General features: G+C 36.2%; 1 protein-coding gene across 7 annotated transcripts in view; it reads right to left on the minus strand.

Annotated features, from left to right (window-relative positions):
• The window catches only part of REV3L (REV3 like, DNA directed polymerase zeta catalytic subunit), a 190881-nt gene that overhangs the window by 68891 nt on the left and 98531 nt on the right, over positions 1-23459 (minus strand). For 5 of the 7 annotated variants that reach the window (XR_005241308.2, XM_008007323.3, XM_008007326.3 and 2 more), the window contains 8 exons: positions 23153-23257; positions 22048-22132; positions 21812-21963; positions 15356-15475; positions 14016-14253; positions 11750-11892; positions 6641-10802; positions 1341-2248 (listed from right to left, as the gene is read on the minus strand). Coding sequence is in view for 6 of the 7 variants with exons in the window: in XM_008007323.3 (XP_008005514.3) it covers positions 1341-2248; positions 6641-10802; positions 11750-11892; positions 14016-14253; positions 15356-15475; positions 21812-21963; positions 22048-22132; positions 23153-23257 (5913 nt within the window). In the remaining variant the exon portion in view is untranslated. The remainder of the gene's footprint in view (positions 1-1340; positions 2249-6640; positions 10803-11749; positions 11893-14015; positions 14254-15355; positions 15476-21811; positions 21964-22047; positions 22133-23152; positions 23258-23459) is intronic. The other 2 variants (XM_008007324.3, XM_008007327.3) reach the window with 1 other exon arrangement.

A 23459-nucleotide genomic window follows, 5' to 3' on the forward strand; every position in this document is an offset into this window, starting at 1 on the left:
TTATGTAGTCGAGATTAGGGAAGGTTTCCTGGAGGTAAAATCTGAAGAGAGTAGTAATTAACTAGGAACAGAGTGGGGATTTTTCCCTGATTACTGTGCAAAAGAATTGGAAATTACTTAGATAAAATGGCTGGTGCAGGAGCCCAGACAAGAGATGATGACAGTATGGCCTAAAGTTGTGGTGGAAGAAGTACAATAAAGTAAATAGATCTGGTTTACTTAGGAGATAAACAAGTGATAAGGCTTGGATAGGGACTAGAAACTACCAGGTGGGTAGTGAGGGAATGAGGTGAATATTAAAAATAAATTCTATGTTTCTTACTTGTGTAACTGAGAGATGATGGCACTATTCATTGAAATAAGGAAAACTGAAAGAAGGCCAGATGGGTTTTTATGTGAAGGCATGTATACATAAGTATGTTGGGGAAGTAGTGGTGAATGTATGCAGTGAGATCATGAACTGGTTTTTAAAATACTAATCTTGAAGTGCCATTTAGCATTCAAGTGGAAATGTCAGATAGGTAGTTGGACATAGTGTTCTGGAGCTTAAAAGAGAGGTCTGAACTGGAAATATAAATTTGCAAGTTATCTGTAGTAATCCTGAGGACAGGAATTAGATCATTTAGAGAAAGATATAAAGAAGGCTTAAGATCAAGCCTTAATAAACTCCAACATTTAGATAACAACTGAGAATAATGAGAAAATCAAGTGGGAAAAAACAGAGAAGTAGGAGGAAAGCCAAGTGGAGAAGCAGCTCCAAGAAGGAAGGTAGGGTCAATGAGAAAATGGCTGCTTAGAGGACATATGATAAGACTCAGGAACATCTACTGGTTTTAGCTATAAGTTTGCTGGGAATCTTTACAAGAGCTATAATGTAGAATGACAGGGGCAGAATTCAGTTTAGAGTGGGCTGAGAAATGAGTAGGAGGTAAATAACTGGAGTTGTCAAATTAGATAAATCTTTTAAGAAATTTGAAGGGGAGGAGAAAGAGTGGAAGCTGGCTGGAGACGTGAGGTCAAGGCAGGTTTCTTGTTTCTGTTTTAAATTGTGGGAGACCTGGGTATGTATAAAAGCCAACAGGAAAGTCAGGTTGAGAAGATAAGCCTTTTGAGAGGGCTCCTGCATTTCACCCACAAGGAAAACAGGATGGAAGCAAATATAAGTAGATTACACAGCAGAAAGAGAGTTGTCATGTGACGACTTTCTAAGACACGACAAAAAATATTTGCTGAGCTATACCTTCATTTAAAAAGCTCTGATTTTCATTTCAGTCTAATGTTATCTTCATTTCTATTTCTGAAGAACAATTATGGAGACTTCCTGTTATGTGTACACTTACCTGTTGATAATGGGCTAAGGCCAGTTGCTTCAGGAAGCCTTTCCAGAAGTTTTCTCTGTATGATTGGTGTACTATGAAGGCAAAGTGGTTCACATTTCTCAGTTCTTGCCCTAGCATTAATTGGAGATATCACTAGAGGCTCTTGAGGCTCACTGCAGGGGCTTTTTTGTATACCATCTTTTATTGGTTTTAAGAAGTTCTCAACAGCCAATGAAGGCAGCTCCTCTACTGGTGATGAGGGTCTATCATCTCCATTTAATGCTTTGGAATCTGGGGATACTGGTTGTTGCCAAGGGGGAATTACAGGAGAATCAGGGGAGCTATAATTAATGTAATAGTTATCATCATCTTCATCTTTTTCAGGATCACTTGAAGAGGCAACTGGTGGCAGCAGCTGACTTTCACTTGCAGTTTGACTACATCCCGTGGTTGGTGCTTGTAAAGCAATCCGAGAATTAACATCCTCCTTGGTATGTGCTGTAGTGGGGAGTATACGTGGACTTACATCCATTTTTGGAGGCACTACAGGTTTGTCAACTGGGTTAACTGAAGAGCTAAAGTTCTCAGCAGATTTTACAACTCCAGTTGGCTTGGTTTTAGGCAGTTTCTTGGAACGTTCATATTGTTCTTTGGCTTGAAGCCACACTTGAACCAGTTGTCGACTTGGGGCACATTTGCAAGGCATAATCACAATTTTTTTATCTTCAACCATCTTAGGGCTATTACTTGACCCTTTATTGACAACTCCTTGGCCACTGCGAAGGGGTGACCCTGGCCTTGGATTCTGAGTCATTGCTGAGAATGCTGTTTTCCAAAGACGAAGTCCTTCCAAGGAAAAGTCTCCCTCAAACTCAGCCAGATCATTTGCAAGTCGAGTTTCTACCATGAGGAGCCGTCCACCAATCTCCCTATAAACAACATATTTTAGAACAACTGTTTTTTTTCAAAGAGCAGTTACTAAAACATTTAACTCCATATCCTAGATAAAGTCCCTTTTGGAGTCTCAAAAATGTCCATTTCTATCTTCCCTGCCCCCTCTATTTTATGCAGGTACACTCTATCTTTAGTCTCAATATGCTTTTCCTCACAGGTATATGACTACTTAATTTCCTTTGGAAGGTACCATTAATCTTAGGGAGAGAAGGTATTTTTTGTTTTATTTTAATGCCCCATGAAGCTTTCTGTCCTTCAAGGAGATGAAACAAACTTTTCAGATTCCTTTCCTCTCCTAATCTTAAAGTAATTTTCCATTATTACCACATATGAATAAAAACAATAAAGTAATTTATCATTCAAATACTATGTCCCAGGATATTATTCATAGCTTCTTCCTATATTCTCCAGTATTTGTAGTTTAGCAAAGCGAGTCAATTCAAATGAATCTTCGTACTCTCAAATCCCTTAAACATTAAAAAAACATACCAACTGAGGTAAATTATCTAATTCTTTCTTCCCATTCCATGGTAGGGATTAACATTGACATAACTTAGGAGTTGGCAGAGCCCACAGGATACATGGCTTAAATGTTACCAATGTATGAACATGTGGGAAATCACTAATGAAAACAGTCTGGTTTCATTTCCAAAAGCTATAAATATTAAGTGAAACCTCTTTCTCTAATCCCTTGATACTATTTCTGCTTACTACAGCAACATAAAATAATTCTACTTCTTCATGTTAACTTTATTATGGATATAAAGATAATTCAAAGTTTTTTCAATCACTTCTCTTAGGGCGTGATTCCCCAAATGTCCCCATCATTCTCTACATAAAACTCCACTAACTAGATTCATGTTTTCAGATCTGAAGCTGAAGGAAGAGCATTAGGGCTACCCTGTCTCCTTTATATGAAAAGACTTTAGCCCCTACTAGTTAACTCCATAACCAGCATCCAGCACTGTCCCTGCAACCACTCTTGGCAATGTGACAAATCAGAAACAGAATTAATGCTGTTGAAGGAAATGAATACACATACCAAGTGACCATACCCAATTCTAATACTAAGAATAGAGAAGTCATAATGAGGTCAAGAATAAAAAATGGTGAGGTGTGGTGAATTCAGTTTTCTTACGTACTGTCAGCAGCATGGTAATTGCTATAATTCACTAGGAAAAAAAATCTCCTAATATGTAACAAGAGTCTTACATTTTTCAGTAATCCTACTTCTAGGGCTATAAGGACAAACTCCAAAATACAAGAAATGCTTTAAGAAGAAAATGCTAATATCTTCTTAACATACATAATAATATACATACTATCTATAGTGGCAAAATCACAAACAATCTTTCTGTCCAATAATATATACATGATGCAACATATGCAGCGATTAAAATATTCAAGAAACTCATTTGGAAAATGTTTACAATATAATGTTAAGTGAAAAATGTGGATAATACTGTGACTACAATAAGATCACACTTCACAAAACAAAACAAACTAAAAACTATACTTTTAAAGAAAACAGAAAACACATCAAAATATTATGGTGGCTGTTACTATATGGAAAAATGGTGTAATTTTTATTTCTTCTTTCATACTACCTAAATTTTCTATATTGAATATATAGTTTCTTTTTTTTTTTGAGACAGAGTCTTACTGTCACCAGGATGGAGTGTGGGAGCGTGATCTTAGCTCACTGCAACCTCTGACTCCCTGGTTCAAGTGATTCTCCTGCCTCAGTCTCTTGAGTAGGGATTACAGGCACATGCCACCATGGTCAGCTAATTTTTGCACTTTTAGTAGAGACGGGGTTTCACCATGTTGGTCAGGATGGTCTCGATCTCCTGACCTCGTGATCCGCCTGCCTTGGTCTCCCAGAGTGCTGGGATTACAAGCCTGAGCCACTGTGCCCGGCCTACAGTTTCATATTTTAAAAAATATTTTTCAAAAATGATTATTTTTTATTTTAGCTGTAGGACAAGTGTCAAAGTTGGACAATAACAACACAATGACTAGCACATAAGTTTGGTAACTAAAAGTAAATATACCATAATCACTACTGATAACACCAAAGTCCCCAAAATGATGGAAACTAATGTTTAAGGAACAGACTTCATATGCCCCAGCAGTGAAATAAAGAGTTCCATGTGGGTACTAAACAAAACTGTGTTGAAAAGGTGCTGGGAGGTGAACATTTCTACCCTTCACTTCAAGTCATTACAGGAGAGAACTTTTATTCTACATTTCTGGTAACATTTTCTTACCCCTTTATTTAAAAAATAAATTTTTATCATGTATATTTAAAGTATAAAATATGATACAGTATATAGTAAAATGGTTCTTACCGTGAAACAAATTAACATATCCATCATTTCACACTCTCACCCCTTTTTTAAATGGATTCCTATAGGAATTACTGTGAATCTGCTGGGTAAAAGCCTGGCATTCACTGTCGTGTTTAATTTAAATTTTTTTGAAGGTATTTTAACAGCTTTAGGTTGACAGCAAAATTGAAAGGAATGTACAGAGGTTCCCATATACTCCTTGTGTGCCCACACATACATGCCCTCCCTCATTATCACCATCTCCTACCAGAGTGGTACATGTGTTACAATCAATGAACCTATTCTGACACATCATAATTGCCCAAAGTCCACAGATTATATTTGGGTTCGTTCTTGGTGTGGTACTTTCTATGGCTTTCAACAAATGTGTAATATTCATATTGTATCTTTCTTTTTTTTTTTCCCACTGGAGTCAGGAACATGGTGCTGCCACAGGTCAGTGCATACATGCAGTGTGGCCTCTGCTGCTCTTCATATCTCTTTCCAAGATTTAGACTAAGGCAGGGCCTGCCTTAGCAATTCCAGCCATCCTCTTCTGCTTCTGAATGGATGGTTGAAATGAACTGCCTGCTCTGCAACTGGTTAAGTATATGAGATCATGGACACAGGGGCAGGAACAAGAACCATCATTCAAACTTTCTGGATTAAGCCACGTTACCCAATTTAGCTTTTATCTGTTATGTCCTAACTTGGCGATGAAAGTGGTACACAATTACTCAACTACAGATAAATAAACCACTACTGTGATTTCTATTTTGCTATTTGCTGCGTGTGTGCGTGTGCTCACATTTGTCTATCAATTTCCTGAAGAGTTTTTTTTTTGAGATAAAGTCTCATTCTATTGCCCAAGCTGGAATGCAGTGGTGTGAACACAGCTCACTGCAGCCTTGACATCCTGGGCTCCAGTGATTCTCCTTCCTTAGCCTCCTGAGTAGCTGGGACCACAGGTGCATGCCACCATGCCCAGCTAATTTTTTTTTTTTTTTTTTTGAGATGGAGTTTCACTCTTTGTTGCCTAGGCAACAAAGTACAGTGGCGTGATCTCGGCTCACTGCAACCTCCACCTCCTGGGTTTAAGTGATTCTCCTGTCTCAGCCTCCTGAGTAGTTGGGATTACAGGCGCCTGCCACCATGGCCAGCTAATTTTTGTATTTTTAGTAGCGACAGGGTTTCACCATGTTGGCTAGGCTGGTCTTGAACTCCTGACCTCAGGTGATCTGCCCACCTCGGCCTCCCAAAGTGCTGGGATTACAGGCGTGAACCACTGTGCCCAGCCTAATTTTTTGTAGAGACAGAGTCTCACTTTTTTGCCTGGGCTGGTCACAAACTCCTGGGCTCAAGCGATCCTCCCACCTCAGCCTCCCAAAGTGCCAGGATTACAGTGCATACCACCATACCTGGCCACCTGAAAAAATTCTTAAAAGAAAGGAGAATGGAAACCAAAGTCCATTTGCTAATAACTGCATAAACTATAATAACAATATAATGCAAGATATTGAAACCACATGAAAAGTGGTTTATAACAGACACAACTTAAAATAATCTTCATTTAGAGATGTATCAGAGGAATACTTAAAATACATATATGCTCATTTTCAAAACACTTGAAAATGAAGTTCTTTTAAAATGGTATAAAAGTTTAACATTTAAAAATTAAATATCATTTAAACAATGATCATTGTAATCCTTTTAAAGTATGACATCTTTAGAGTGGGCACCTCTAATCTTTAATGAAGACATAGTGTTAAATAATGGTAGATCCAAGTCAACTTACATAAACTTCTCCAGGTGTAACCATCCAGTTAATTTTTGAATTTTCTTAGTAAGTCTGTAATCAGAAATACTTTCCACAATGATAAACTTAAAAATACAGTATCACAGAAAACTAGTAATCAGGTAACCAAATGTTATATTCTTCATATATACACATTATATTCTTTTTTTTTCAATCCCTATAGCATAATTTTATATATCATGGTAATTCAGAGTGACCCAAGGGAAAAAATAACTGATTACCTGGGCTTTTCTGGTACATCAGAAGGATTACTGCAAAATGGTTCCTGGTAAATAGTCTCCGAAAGGTCATGATCCAACAAAGTTGCCATAATTTCTTCCCTACTTGGTGGGGACATAAGTGGTTTCAGAATGTGAGCAGTTCGTGGGGTGAAACTGCCATTTTTAGATTGTGAAGGAGAACTAGTAGATCTTGGTGAACTATCAGGAGTTGGTGTCAACATATCATTGTTTCTTGAAACATACAGTTCTAAATCTTCACAGGCCATGTCCACAAGTTCACCATCAGGGGAGGAGAGTATTGCAGTAAAAGAGGTATTGGCTGAGTCAAGAGACTGTCCCATTTCTTTTCTGGTATGACCTTGAATCCAGTCTGAATTGTTTGGCTGTGGGAGGCTAAGAAACACTTCTTTGCTTACTGAACTCCTATTCAATCTAGATTTTTCATTTAGACAGTCTTCTGCCTGCTGAACACAGAAAGAATCCATTATTGAATTAGACCGAGTTGTTAGAGGATGAAAGCTATTTTTCCACTGGTTGTGGCGATGATTCTCAATGCTATCTATGGATGATTTCTCAAAAATTTCAGGACTTAAAGTACCAGATCTAATCCATGAGGCTGAGTCCGTAGTATGATGCTTGTCTTCTTCACATTTCTGGTTGTCATGACTTAAAAACTCATTTTTTTCTATAGCTTGCCCTGGAAAAAGATCCTGAACAGCATCACTTAGGAACTTCTGAGGCAAATTCTGATCAGCTGGGACAAACTGACTTCCAGAGTAAAAGCTACAAAATCCAGTCTGACCTATTGTGTTAATATCGAAATTATAATTATGTTCAGGAGATAAACTATCTTCAAGTGAATAACAACTTTCAAAACCTGGATCTGAAAAAAAGATGGGACTATCATCTGATATGGAGTTATCCAACTGGCTAGAGTTTTGTAAATTTAAAGAGTCTACTTTGAGAAGTTTGGGGATTTTTTCTTTTGGTTTTGTACTTCTGGGAGTTCGAGGTTTTCTTGGGGATGTTACCGATCGTGTCCGTTTATTTGCTTTGTTACGCTCAAGAGAACCAGAAATATTTTTATTTGGTTGATGTTTATTAGATAATGGGTCTTGTATAATATTTGCATTTTGTGCTTTCTGCTGTCTTTTTTGTAACAATTCTTTTAGAACTGCCAGTCCAGACTGTCCTTCACCAAATGCTGAAGGTGCTGACACATTTCGATTTTTACACTGAGAAAGTGCTTTGGTTTGTGAAATTGCTTCTGATAATGACCTCTGTTTTACTCTTTCAGGTTTAAAATTTGACATATCTAAAATAAAGCCCCTTTGCTTTTGCTCCCATGCTATTTGTTTGATTGGACTTCTCAAGGAAGTTACAAAGCAATTATTAGGCATTTGGCTTTCATCTGAAGCTGTATTTCCCGGAGAACAAGTTTCACTGTGCTTTGACTGCTCTGCTATGCACACAATCTGCTGCTGACTATCTTTGCAATGCAAAAAATTAGGGGTATATGCTTGGTCCAGCTTTGATTCTAGGGAATTGCGATATTCACTTAACTTTCCGATTGATGACAAATAGTTTTTTTGTATATTATTTGTATTATCTTCTATCTTTGAAGACATACCCGAAGATATCTGTGTATTCTGTGCTACCTGAGACAAATGGTTGGAAAGGTCAAATACATTTTTCTGAATTAAGGTTGATTCCTTTAGAGTAAACATAGCACTTTGATTATGAGGTCTTTGAACATTAATTTTTGAGATTCCAGGTCCTATAGAATTACAAACAACTGATGGATGCAAATCATCTCGTGAACTGGGGAACGTCTGCACATCTACAGACTTCTTGCTTTCTAAGAAAGAAGAAAAGCAGCCAGATAACTTCTGTTGTGCATTAATTCCAGTGGGTAGGGGAGCAGAAAGGGGATGATCTACAGCAGAGCCCATTAGTGGCATATCTTTCTGTTTAAAAAGTAATTGAGCGCCTCCAGAACTACTTGCAAATTCAGACACATTCTGGTGTTTCAGTACAAACTTAACTTCAGCACCAGACTGAGATTTTATTTTTTCATCCTTAAGTGTTATATGCTTTCTCGATGTACCTTTCGCATTTGTTTTTTGTTTTGCTCTTGGTTTCTTTTTTCCATCATCTACTAGTTTATTTGTCTGATTTCGTTTGTTCCTTTTCTTAGTAACTACAGAGGGATTAACGAGCTTTGCTTTTGATTTCTTAACCTGTGCTCTTGCGCGACTATTTTTTCCTATACAAGAATTAACAGTCTTATTATATACATTAGAACCCTTAAAAAGCATTGCCTCTTTTTCTGCGGCAGCCATGATTTCTTCAGCTCTTGGATCCGTGGGAGACCAGCAGCGAGGTGGAGAAGAATTTATGGGACTTGTGCTTCTCTCAGAAAGAAAACCTAGTTTAGACATAACATCACTATAATTCAAGTCACAATCTTCGGTTTCAGCATTGTAAGATGGTGAGGGAGGAGAAAGAATAGCATGTGACCGTTTTTTCCTGAAAGACAAAGTTCTTTTGATATTTTCATTATTTGTCCTTTGTTGCTTACCAGTTTTTTTCTTAGCAGACTTATGTTTTGACTTTCTTCTGTGACTTTTCTTTGGTGTTAGTGGATAAATGGGATATTTGGTTGCAGGGGAGTCGGGAACTTTTGGCCAAAAGTCCTTCAAAGGTGCAAGCTTTTTATATAGTTCCATTTTTTCTTCTGTTAATATTACTTGTTTTTCTTTAGCGTCTATTTTTCCTAGCTTCACAAGCATATTTTTTCTCCCTCTAAATCTATTAATAATAATATACTTTATGATGACAGGAGGCAGCTTTTTAGACATTTTTCTTCGTTTTCGAGATTTGAGAGTTCCATCTAAACTTTCACCAATTTCCATGGGATGAGGTAGACTAATTTTTGAGTTGTGTGTTACAAAACTCGACTCACTATCTTCAGTCTCATAATTTACCTTGCGTTTGGCTCTAAGTGTGTATTTATTTCCATATAGTCCAAAGGACTGCTCAGTTTCTAACGTTCCATCTCCAAAGTGACAGTCTATAAAACCATCTGTGGGTGTTTTATTTTCAAAAGCTCCACGAGAGGTTTTAGTTAAATCACTGGTGAATGCACTATCCTTCTCAGGATTACTATTACAAGGATTATTTTGTATACTATTATCTTTCGTGGATCCAGTCTCACTACTTTTGGTAAAAGTCTCCTGATGACCTGCAAGTTTCTTTTTATTCAATTTTAACCGGGATGGTTTATTGCCAGGTTGTAGTTTATATGTGACAGGAGATAGTTTCTGTGGTCTAGTAAGACAGTTAGAAAGAACAACACTGGGAAAAAACATATAGTGTGCTGCTTGCTGGCTGAGGCTTGGCTTTTCTGTTTTATGTTCTTGAAATTCTTCATACCTAATTTTAAGTTTATTTAGTCCACTTTCATCAGCAGTGCTATTAAGAGAATGCACCATAGTTCTATTCTCCCCTGAGCATGACAGCAATTCACAATTTTCAGTAAATGATGAAGGGAATAAACTACTCAGAGCTGTGCTGTTTCCTTTTTCATTTCCTTCAGAGGACACTTTATTTTTTGAATGATTCAAGTCAGAAAAGTTGAAAGAATTTTTGCCCAATGTATTCTCGTTAGGGTGACGGTGCATATGTATAAAAGGGGAATCCTTTTCGATTTTTCTAATGTTTGTATATTTTCTACTTGGTATTTGTCTTGTAACAGATGGAATATCTTCTTCATAATCAAAAATACTACTTTCACAGGAAGACACTGGGAGGATCTCTTTCTTACTATTCTCTTTATGAGAATTTTCTGAATGAACAGTACTGCTTAAAGATCCAGGGTATTTCATAGAGTAAGTGCTTTCGTTTGTAAAAGAAGTGACTGAATTATCTAGACCTTTTTCTATATTTTTATTTGTCTGTGAAAGATCTTCAATTAAATCTTCCTTATTCAAAACATGGGAAGAAAGGGCACTTGTGTGTTTACACTGAAAGGTAATCTTAGCAGAAGATGAGGGTTCTAACGTAGCAGCATCTTTGTGAAAGATGGAGGGTTTAACTGATAGCTTGCTTGTTGCAATTACAGAAGAGTGGGTTCTAGAGTTTTCGTTGTTCAATGGATTGTCTGAAATGAGGAGGGAAAAAGTTTATTTCATTTTACTCTTAATTTTTAAGACATTTTCCCACACCAAGATATTAATGCTATCACTATGAAAAAATTACATAAAATTAAGTTTGCATGTTTAAAACGGCTATCTTAACAAAAAGGTAATGTTTATCATTAATGACTCAATCTAAATATAGTTACAATTATGAGTCATCATTTTAAACACATATTCAATTGATCAGAAATAGATTATATTACTATTTAGTGCCTTTGGGGAATAAGGGAAAAATACTGTCACTTTAAAAATGTTCATAAAGTAATATGCTTTACATTATCACTTCAGATAAACTGAGCATATTTTTTAGTTTATTATTCTACGTACACAACAAACATTAAAGTTTTCAAAGCTTGAAATCAGTGATCAACAAATGTTATATCCTTTTAGAAATGAGAAACAAACCATATATCTACATTCTTTCAAAACAAAAAAATCCTGAGGGACGAAATATCACTATAGCCTCACTTAGCCAACTATAAAGTATGATTACAGTTTCAAAATCAATAGAAAGTATGATTAAAGTTTCAAAATCATATTTATTTATTTATTTATTTTTTTGGAGGCAGGGTCTTGCTCTGTTGCCTAGGCTGGAATGCTGTGGAGCAATCACAGCTCACTGCAGCCTCAAACTCTTGGGCTCAAGTAAGCCTCCCACCTCAGCCTCCTGAGTAGCTGAGACCACAGGCATGAACCATTATGCTGGGCTAATTTTTTTTTTAGTTTTTTAGAGACAGAGTCCCACTATGGTGCCTAGGCTGGTCTCGAACTCCTGAATTCAAGTGATCCTCTCACCTTGGACTCCCAGAATGCTGGGATTCCAGGTGTGAGCCAGAGCGCCTGACCTCAAAATCAAATATATTTTTAGATCCTAACTAACCAATTTCTCACAGTAGGCTTGTTTACTTACCACTATTTTCATCTGCAGTTCCATCTAACTGAGGTATAGAAAGATTGGCTAGAAGCAAACTGTTATCACTCCATTCCATTTCTTCTTCTGAAGATGAGTCATCATCTTCAGTTGAACTTCTGTGGGTATTTCTGCACAGTGATCTGGAGAATATTAAAATTCACTAGTGAGCATGATCATTAGAAAAGACCATCTCAGATGCAAATCATGTATCTAAGTTAACTCTATAATAATGTAAGTTAACTATAATAATGTATCTAAGTTACTCTATAGTAAAACAATAAAAAACCCCTGAAAATTGTAACTTCTAGAAAAGTATATTTACTTTGCTTTATTAACATGTCTCACTATAGCAACTTACAAAGAATTATTATAATTACACTTTATAATCTCTTTCATGTGAGCTGAAATACACCACAATTCCTGCATTCTAAATTGCAAGAATTAAGAACAAAGAGATGAGTGAAGGGGCATTGAGGTCAGGGCTGAAGAGAAAATATTGAAGAAGAGAGAATAAATAGGAAGTAGTAAAGGTGTTCAGTCAATCTGACAGTAACTATAAAGTAGGGTTACTGAGAAATTCAGAGGGACAGTAAAGTCCAGTTTCTTTAAGTTTCATCTCATATTGATATTAACTTGATGCTTTCCCTTTTAATTGAATGGGCAAACTTTTTTCCTATCCATATCCAATTTCTTTCACTAATCTCAACTATTTGAAATTATTATTATTTTATTATATTATACTGGAACTATTTTTCCACTAAGCCTTTGCAAATCACAATTTATCATAAAAATCACTCCCTTAAGAGCTGAAAGAGGTATCAGAGGTCTAGTCCAACTTTCTACCCAATCTGACTTTTTAATGAACCTGAGGCAATCTCTGTTTTTACATAATCTATATAAGCAGCTTGCTGTCTCACAGGGCAATCTTTCCATTGTTAATAGCTTTAATTGTTAATAGTTGTCTTCTTGTAATACACAAACTCTTTCAACTTTCATACATGATTCCTATTTTGTTCTCTGTAGCTATACACAGCAGGCTGATGCCATTTTCCACATGATAATCTTTAAAATACATAAAGGTATTTCTCATTCATCTTATAATTCTAATTAGATCAAACAGTCTCCATTCAAAAGTTCTTCAAAAGTGACAATGCTTACAGATCCTTCTAGTTTTCTTCCTCTTCTTTCCCTTTCCTTTTTCAGTATTCTTAAAATATGGTGATCAGCACAGAATATAATATCCAATATAAAGAGTAGAATTAACTAAATCATTTTCTGGATACTATGCTTCTACTAGTCAGTCTCTCTGTAATAATGTGTACAAAATGTTTAGGTTTGTTTTCCCAAGGTTAAAGTGGGCATGGTTTTCACTAAATTGGTTCAGCCAATGAACATATAAGCATAAATTTAATCATAGGATTGACAATGCCTATTATTAGAGCAGTGACAATGTTAGAGGAAAGAATTTAACATCACATCTGGAGATTTCTACATCTGATTTATTAAACAGAAAAATCAAAACTTTTGTCATATACATGTAAACACTGAATTTATGGATTAACTTCTTTCACCTTTCAGTGATGGCTTTGGGGTTGAAAATTTCAAACACAGACTAAAAAAGTTCTAATCTAGCCTACAGAAGTTTAAAGGAGAGGCATACTCAGTCTTTCAGGCTCACAGGCCTAGATTTTTCCATACACAGAGCATATAACTAAAGGGCAGACTCAAACCAATCAAGTTCACAGAGACCGATTTAGAAAACCACAACACCAACTTATTCACTGATTTTGAGAAACAAACCACAACACCAGTGTTTGCTTCTCAGTCTTTTATTTGTTTTTAACCTTAGTTCCCTTAGTCTAATGAGACCCCAAAGCCATACCCTGTCTTCAGTCTGACTCTATACATTGTTGCTCTGATACTCAACAACAGTTCAACTATCACAGGGCATTCTTTTTGTCTAGTTCTAAGATAAGAAGGCACTCCAATTTTGCCCCATTTATCACTCACATATGTTAATAATGTGTATATAAATGGATAACTTCTAAAAGTTAGGTTAATCTTTTAAAATGTAGCAGAACTTTATTTTGCTTGGAATATGGAGTATATGCCACATGAAAAACAGATCACTAAAAGGGAATTTTAAAACACCAATTTAGCTCATAAGGTATTTTATACACTGAACAATAGTAACAAGTAATTTCTGATTGAAGGATGATAATGATAAAAGTTAATAAAACAAATGAAATAACTAAAAAATTACCTCTTTTTGGCACAATGTTCTTCAATATTGCTGTCCCATCTCTGGGACATCACCAAACTAAGCTCCATTTCCTCTTTTTCAATCTGTGGTTCATTTTCTTCATCATCACTATTTTGGGGATATTTATTATTTCCAAAGGAGCGACACGGTGATGGCATCCTATTTCTTTCCCCCCGATATCCATCACTTTCCAAACCAGCAAGAAGATGTACCAGAGCCTCATCAGGACTACTGTCCACTACAAAACAAGTACAATAATCACCAACAAATAACTTAAGTTTTCTTTTTTTTTGACACGGAGTCTTGCTCTGTCACCCGGGCTGGAGTTGGAGTGCAGTGGCGGATCTCGGCTCACTGCAAGCTCCGCCTCCCGGGTTCACGCCATTCTCCTGCCTCAGCCTCCCAAGTAGCTGGGACTACAGGCACCCGCCACCAAGGCCAGCTAATTTTTTGTACTTTTAGTAGAGATGGGGTTTCATTGTGTTAGCCAGGACGGTCTCGATCTCCTGACCTCGTGATCCGCCTGCCTCGGCCTCCCAAAGTGCTGGGATTACAGGCGTGAGCCACCGTGCCCGGCCTGTTTTCTTAATAATCCAACAATTCAGATCACTTAGAATAAAATAACAACATCATAGATACTGGCACAGGCTGAAAGAATACAGTTGGTACAAAGGCTCAAGTGTTGAGGTAGCTCTCCTATCAAAGTTGATCCTTGGACCACCTGCATTAGAGTAATTTAGGGACATCATTAAAATAACATTGTTGTGTGCTCCAGTCAGGGCTGCCTGGGACTGCACAGGATTTTGGCCATGGGGACAGCTCAGCACTGTCAGCCCCTAGTTGGAAGGCTTTGCCAGCGAAGGCCGGCAGTGGCTGCAAGAAGTCTGAGATACTGCTCAAGGGGAGGCCGCTGAAGGACTGGTTGAGCGCAGCCCTGGCCAGTGAGATGAGGAGGCTGGGACCGCAGCCCTAGCAACCCATGTTTCCTTCAGTGAAATCTGTGATACTCACCAAGAAAGACCCACTTATGGTGTTTTAGTAATGTACTGAACTTTGCAAAATATTAATTCAAAATAAATGCATTCTTCTAAACTAATACGGTTTTCCCTGAATCAAAGTATAGTTTAAAAAAACTATTTTCTTTCACAAAGTTTTTTAAGCTGTATAGAAAAAAAGGCAAAGCTACTTGATTTAATGCAAGGTTTCATTTTCATATTCAGTAGAGTGCTTATTGAACATGCAACATTTACCTCTTCAAGCCAATAAAAAAAATACCTCTTCACAACACACATTTTCTCTGAATTACAATACTGAATATTTATGGTAGCACTGTTACTTACTGAAAACAGGTGACTCACTCAGTCTTTGGGTCAAAGGTTGAAAAGTCTGACTATTTTCCACGAGGTTCAAAATTGCTTCTTCATTAATAAGAGCTTCTTCCACTTTGTGTCTAGTGTGACCTTAATTTGACAAAGAATTAAAAAATTAAAGCAATGGCCTAAATCCAAAATTTATCATTTAGGATTTGTGTAAATTTGGAAGCATTACCATATAAACCTATTTTAAATTTCAAAATGTTAATGACGCATGCCAAATAAAAACATAATAAAAAGCCACAGAAATATTTAACCAGTCACATGGATTCATCAAATCAAACACTGAATCTATAAATCACCAAATATTTATAACCTCTTTAATCCTACTTAATGTGTGTAGTTCTATTACTCTGATAAAAATCACTGCATATTCAAATATATAAAGTGAAAAGGAAAGATAAACTATCTTATTTGAATACTAAAATTCTTTATTCTCTATGGTTCAAAAACAACAAATTTAGAATAAATGCTTTTCAACTCTTCTAAGAAAAAAAATTGACAGCGCTCATTATTTGACACATGTGTACTGGACTCTCTTCTGAATGCATAAAAAATAAAGAGCTTAGTGTAATTCCTAATGGGGTATGTGCTGGTTTTTCATGCCTGTTTGTGAACTGTAGTTATGGTTTCCCATTTCATTGTCATAACTGGGCAGAAATAGTTTTTAAGTGCTATAAAAACACAAAGAAATGGTTAAGCAATTAAAAAATTCATTTTACATTATATATTTCTCAGAAAGCTTTCATTATATATCACATTCATTATATTTTCATGATATCAAAAAATAGTAATCTATTTGGCCATATAGAACCCTCCAGCAATTGCCGTCCCCTGCAGGAACACCAAACTGAACTATCCACACAAGCAAGCACCTCATTAGAATAAAAAATCAGGAGAGCAATCACAGTACTTGGTTTTAACAACATATCAAGGAAAGAGACAGTGAAGAGGGTAGAAAAGACAGTCATGAAAAGACAGTCATTGCTGACAGCACCTCCCACGCCTCAGGCAATGGTCTTGTGGCACAGAGAGAGAAATCTGTGTGCTTGGGAGAGACAGAACACAGTGAATGTGGGGCTTTGCATTGGAACTCAGTGCTACCCTTGTCACAGTGGAAAGCAACATGGAACAGAATTTAGCCAGCACCCATGAGGAGAGGATTCGACCAGCCCCAGTCAGAGGCAAACTGCCCAATACAGCAGTCCAGAACCTGAGGTGCAGCCAGCCTTACTACTATGGGCTAAAGCACTTTGGGATCCTAAATAAAGTTGAAAGGCAGTCTTATCCACAAGGACTGCAATTCTTGGGCAAGTCCCAGTACCGTGCTGGACTTGGAGCCAGTAGACTTGGGGTACACACACCTAGTGAGAGAGTAGCTGGGGCAGCCAAGGAATTACTTGTGACCCCTCTTCCCCACCCCGCACAGTCCCAGGCAGTACAACTCACAGCTCCAGAAGACTCTTTCCTACAATGAGAGGACACGAGAGGGAAGAGCGAAGAGGACTTTATCTTGCAACTTGGATACCAGCTCAGCCACAGTAGAGGAGGTAGAGTCGTGACACACATATTCCAGGCCCTAACTCCTGGATGACAACTCTAAACACGCCCTGGACCAAAAGGGAACCTGCTGCCTTGAAAGGAAGGACTCAGACCTGGCAGGGTTCATTACTTGCCCACTACAGAGCCCTTTGGCCTTGAGTAAACACAAGTGACACTCAGGCAGTACTTGCTGCAGCCCTCGGGTGAGATCCAGGGACATGCTGACTTCAGGTGTGACCCAGTGCATTCACAGCACTGGGAACAATTGAAAGCCTGTTCTCTAAGATCTGGAACAAGACAAGGATGCCTAGTTTCACCACTGTTATTCAAAACAGTACTGGAAGTCCTAGTTAGAGTAATCAGACAAAAGAAAGGAATAAATAAACTGCATCCAAATTGGAAAGGAAGAAGTCAAATTATCCTTATATGATCTTATATTTGGAAAAACCTACAGACTCCACTAAAAAACAAATTCAGCGAAGTTGCAGGATAGAAAATCAACATAGAAAATCAGTAGCACTTCTATATGCCAACAGTGAACAATCTGAACAAGAAATCAAGAAAGTAATCCCATTTACAATAGCTACAAATAAGATACCTAGGAATAAACTTAATCAAAGAAGTGAAACATCCCTACAATCAAAACTATAAAATATTGATGCAAGAAACGGAAGACGACACCAAAAAATGAAAAAGATATTCCAAGTTCATGGATTGGAATAATCAATACTGATAAAATGTCCATACCTACTCAGAGCAATCTACAGATTCAAAGCAATCCCTATCAAAACACCGATGTTATTCTTCACAGAAATAGAAAAAAAAAATCCTAAAATTTACATGGAACCACAAAAGACCCCGAATAACCAAAGCCACTCTGAGCAAAAAGAATAAAACTGGAGGTCACATTACCTGACTTCAAGTTATACTACAGAGCAATAGTAATCAAAACAGCATGATACTGGCATAAAAACAGGCACACAGACCAATGGAACAGAGAACCCTGAAATAAATCCATAACTACAGTGAACTCTTTTTTGATGAAGGTGCCAAGAACATACCTTGGGGGAAAGAACAATTTCTTCAAATAAATGGTACTGAGAAAACGCTGGATATCCACATGCAGAAGAATGAAACTAGACCCTGATCTCTCACCATATACAGAAATCAAATCAAAATTAATTAAAGACTTAAATCTAAGATTCAAACTACGAAACTACTAAAAGAAAACATTGGGGAAACTCTCTAGAATATTCGCCTGAGCAAAGATTTTTTGGGAAATATCCCCAAAGCACAGGCAATCAAAGCAAAAGTAGACAAATGGGATCATATCAAGTTATTATACAAAGCTTTTGCACAGCAAAGGAAACAATCAACGAAGTGAAGAGACAACCCACAGAGTGGGAGAAAATATCTGCAAACTATCCATCTGACAAGGAATTAATAACCAAAATATATATGACTCAATAGTAAAAAATCTAATAATCCAATTAAAAAATGGGCAAAAGATCTGAACAGACATTTCTCAAAAGAAGATATACGAATGGTAAACAGGTGAAAAGGTGCTCAACATCACTGATCATCAGAGAAATGCAAATCAAAATTACAATGAGAAATCATCTCACCCCAGTAAAAATGGCTTTTATCCAAAAGACAGGTAGTAATGAATGCTGGCAATGATGTGGAGGAAAGGGAACTCTTGTACACTGTTGGCAGAAATGTAAATTAGTACAGCCACTATGGAGAACAGTATGGAGGTTCCTTAATAAACTAAAGATAGAACTACCATATAATCCAGCAATCTCTCTACTCGGTATTTATCCAAAGGAAATTAAATTGATATGTCGAGTTGAAGAGATATCTGCACTCCCATGTTTATCACAGTCCTATTCACAACAGCCAAGATTTGGAAGCAATCTAAGTGTCCATCAACAGATGAATGGATAAAGAAAATGTGGTACATTTACACAATGGAGTACTACTCAGCCATAAAAAGAGTGAGATCATGCCATCTGCAACAACATGGATGGAAGTGGAGGACATTATGTTACGTGAAATATGCCAGGCACAGAAAGACAAACTTTGCATGTTCTCACTCACTCGTGGGGGCTAATTAATAATTAAAACAATGGAACTCATGGAGATGGAGAGTAGAATGATGGTTACCAGAAGCTAGGAAGGGTAGTAGGGTGGGGGGTGGGGAAGTGGGGTGGTTAATGAGTACAAAAAAATCGAAGGAATAAGATCTAGTATTTGATAGCAGAACAGGGTCACTACAGTCAACAATAATCTATTGTACATTTAAAAATAACTAAAAGTATAACTGGAATGTTTGTAACACAAAGAAATAAATGCTTGAGGTTATGGATACCCCATTTATCCTGATGTGATTACATTGTATGCCTGTATAAAAATCTCTCATGTACCCCATAAATATATATGCCTACTATGTACCCAAAAAAATTAACAAAAAATTAAAAGTAAAAAGTAAAATTTCAAATGCATTAAAGACCTAAATATGAAAAATCAAATTGTAAGCACACATGAGCCTTAAAATGAATACTTAAAATTTTCATTACATCAGGGTAGGGAAGGTCTCATAAATCATATACCAAAACTAAACCATAAAGGAATATTGTAAACTTGACATTAAAACTGAAGACATGTCAAACTCCAAGGATAGCCTTTTTTTTTTTTTTTTTTTTCAAATGGGGGGGAAAAGAAGTTAACATTTTGTTTTGAAGATTTTTACAAGACAAGCCTAGATGGAGAGAAAATATCTCTACAATAAGTATAACTGACAAAGACTTAATATCTAGAAAATATGAAGAACTCCTACAAATAAGAAAAAGAAATGACTCAATAGAAAATGAGCAAATAACATAATTCACAGAGAAACCCAAATGGCCTTTAAAGATGCTCAAATTCGTTAGTAATTAGGAAATGTAGATTAAAATTCAGAGACACTATTTCAAAGAATCAGAGCGGCAAATCTTTTACATCTATTATTTTATACTTATTATTTGATGCTATCAAATGTTGAGGCTTCGCTTGCCTAGTAAAATTGCGTACGATACAATGTGACTTCTGAGTAAAACTTTTATTATTGTCTTGTTTACTAACCATGTATAAGCTAATTGCATTATAAAAAAACTGTTAGAACAGATGCTATCTAGGTAGAGTACAATGCATACACCCGAATATTCAGCAGCTCACTCTTCTGCTGTTTGGTAGAGAAACTCCTGCATATAGCCATAAAGAGACAGATATAGCACTAAGTGCAAAAGTAAAGACCATCAGTAAAAAGTAAAGACCAAAAGTCAAGACTTGTTGAGAAATAGATAACACTGTTGGTTAGTCTTAAAATGGAACAGTCATCAGCAGCTAAAATGAATGAACAAGGATAAATTTCAAAGTTATAATGTTGACATAAAAGATGCTCAACATTAGTAGTAATGAGGGTAATGAAAATTAAAACCACAGTAAGATTCTATTTCACACACTAGGATGACTACATTAAAAAAGACAGATAATAACAAGTGTTAGTGAGGATGGAGAGCCTGAGAAACTCTCCTATATTGCTGGTGGGAAAGTAAAACATGGCTGTCACTTTAAAAACAGCTTGGGAGTTTATTTTAAAATTAAATACAAATATACCACATGCCCTAGCAATTCTTTTGCTTGGCAGAGGTAATCTTTTTAGTGAAGTTTATTCTTAAACTGTTTCGTTTGTTACTATTTATATCATTTTACAACTCTTTTTATGATATTTATCCTAAAATTTATGCTTTACTGCTTATAGCAGCACTTTTTTTTGTTTTTTGTTTGTTTGTTTTTTGTTTTTGAGATGGAGTTTTGCTCTGTCGCCCAGGCTGGAGTGCAGTGGCATGATCTTGGCTCACTGCAACCTCCACCTCCCAGGTTCAAGCCATTCTCCTGCCTTGGCCTCCTGAGTAGCTGGGATTACAGGTGTGCGCCACCACGCCCGGCTAATTTTTGTATTTGTAGTAGAGACAGAGTTTCACCATGTTGGCCAGGCTGGTTGCCAACTCCTGACCTTAGGTGATCCGCCCGCCTCAGCCTCTCAGATTGCTGAGATTACAGGCATGAACCACTGCACCTGGCCAGCGGCACTATTCTTACCAATCAAAAGTGAAAACAACTCAAATGTTGATCAACTGATAAACGGATTAACAAAATGTGGTATCTCCATACATACTGATAGATACTACAACATGTATAAACCTTGAAAGTATTATGTTAAGTAAAAGAAGCCAGACACAAAATACTATATATTGTATGGTTTCACTTACATAATACACAGTATCTACACAAGGCCCATGTATTATTAGTGGTTACTTGGGGTTTGAGGTAGAAACAGGCATAACTGCAAATGGACACAAGGGATCCTGTGGACTGATGGAAACATTCTAAAATTGGATTGTGGAGATGTTTGCACAACTTTGTAAATTTACTATAAATCACTGAATTATACACTTAAAATGACTGAATTTTATGCTATATAAATTAAACCTCAAGTTGCTTAAAAATATAATGCTGACTGAAAAAAGCAAGTTGCTTCATCTACGCCAAGTAGAACATCATTTATGTAAAATTAAAAACTTAAAACAATGGTATATATGGTGGGCAAACATTATAAGAAAATATAAAAATTATATATGGTAACAGTTTGCACTAACTTCAGGTTACTCCTTACCTTTAGAGATGCAGAAAGGGTGACAGAATGGGAGACATTTTTGCTATATCCACTATATTTATTTCGTAGGGAAAAAAATTCCTAGCAAACTCAATCAAATATTAACATCTCAGTGCTAGATATATGTTCTAGTAGTTTCTTTATACATGAAAAGCAAATCTTACCTTTGCTTGATTCTTTGTCTTTGTGAACCTCTACCATATTGGCTGGTGTACACTGAAGCATTTCAGGAGACAGAACCTCAGAGTGCAATGTTAACTCAGCAGAGAACTCCTGGGATCCATCACTGTAGTCCACAGATCCTGATAATGTTCTGCTTAATTAAAACATATCCTTTATAACAGACTAGATAACAAAGGAATAAAATTAGTTCTGAGATCTATAATAAATAACCACTTACACAGAGAAATCATTCTGTTTGAGAATTTCCTGAAGTCTCTTCTGAAATTTTTTTTCACTTTCTGTTGCTGGCACAAACCTGTGATCTTTGAATTTTAAAAGTGCATTAAAAAATGTAGATAGCAAATGAATGAAATATTTTCCTTTCTCCTAAAGTAGCTTTAAAAATGGTAGCAATTTCTTATCTTTCTCTAAATATATATAATACAACCAAACTGTAGTCTTACTATAGAATCACACAAAAGAGAAATGGTTGTTACTAAAGTTACAAAATTAGGCATTTAAACTCAGTTCAAGATTAAGTTCTATAATTATAATCTAAATCTGAAACAGAAAAACTGTTCTCTACCTATAAATACACTGTATCCTAAAACTAAAAATAATCCCCTTATAAAATATATTTCTATTTTTAAAATAAAAGGCACTCAAAGTTTATCAAAACATTTTAGTGCCTAAGATGTAACAATTTTAATTGAACTTCGCTATAGGCTTACTGCTGTGTTTTGAAATAATATATCTGTCTTTTGAATGATGTCTTTCATTCTTTTACCTTTATTTTTAAAATTCTGTTGTATCCATGGTATTATCTGAACCCCCTCAAATTCTTTTTGAATGTGGCACCATTTAGTAATGAGTATTTCTTTAGAGCTGTACGTAATGAACAAAGTGAGAGCTTATATGACATACTCAGAAAATAAACTGTGGGCAGCATTTCAATGGCTACATTTTCAAAGCTTAATGTATTAAACAGTGTTCCTAAGTTGAAATTCATGATCTTCTGTGAGTTTTCTATAGCTCATTTGGAAATACAGAGGGCTAGAACACACTAGAGAATGAAAACAAAAAAGTGAGGCAAGAAGACAAGGTACACTAAAAACAAAGAATAGTAAAAATGTCAACTTCTTACAGAGAGACAGATAATAAGTGACAATTTGGAGATAGTTATAAATATAAATACTGGCTGTACAGCAATGACAACAAGAAAAATACAAAACAAAAGGTCATTGGAAAAGTAAAATCTAATGTCAAAGGAACAACTCAATGACAAACTTTCCCATTAAAATACTTGGTTTAAAAGAATAATCAAAGCACTATTAGGTTTATACCTTGTGACTCAGGCTGGCTAATTTGAGAAGTTTCATTTCTGTTTCTTCGCCGTTGCTTTTCATCTTCCCATATAGCCTGTAGACCAGGGTTTCCACCAATTTGAGCTGTAATCACAATAATATTTCAATATTACAGGGTCAAAGTAAAAAAATCTAAACTTTTCTTTAATAAATACTGCCTTTAAAAAAATCTATCATATATTTTGTGTAATAAAGTGGACAAATTATCCCAACCTACACTTATTATGTTACTCCTTTTTTAGCTTTCTTCCTAGTGGTTCCCCAAAATCCAGCAAGTGAATACAGT

This window comes from Chlorocebus sabaeus, chromosome 13 (genome assembly GCF_047675955.1).
Source record: "Chlorocebus sabaeus isolate Y175 chromosome 13, mChlSab1.0.hap1, whole genome shotgun sequence".
In the NCBI taxonomy this organism is placed as follows: Eukaryota; Metazoa; Chordata; class Mammalia; order Primates; family Cercopithecidae; genus Chlorocebus; species Chlorocebus sabaeus.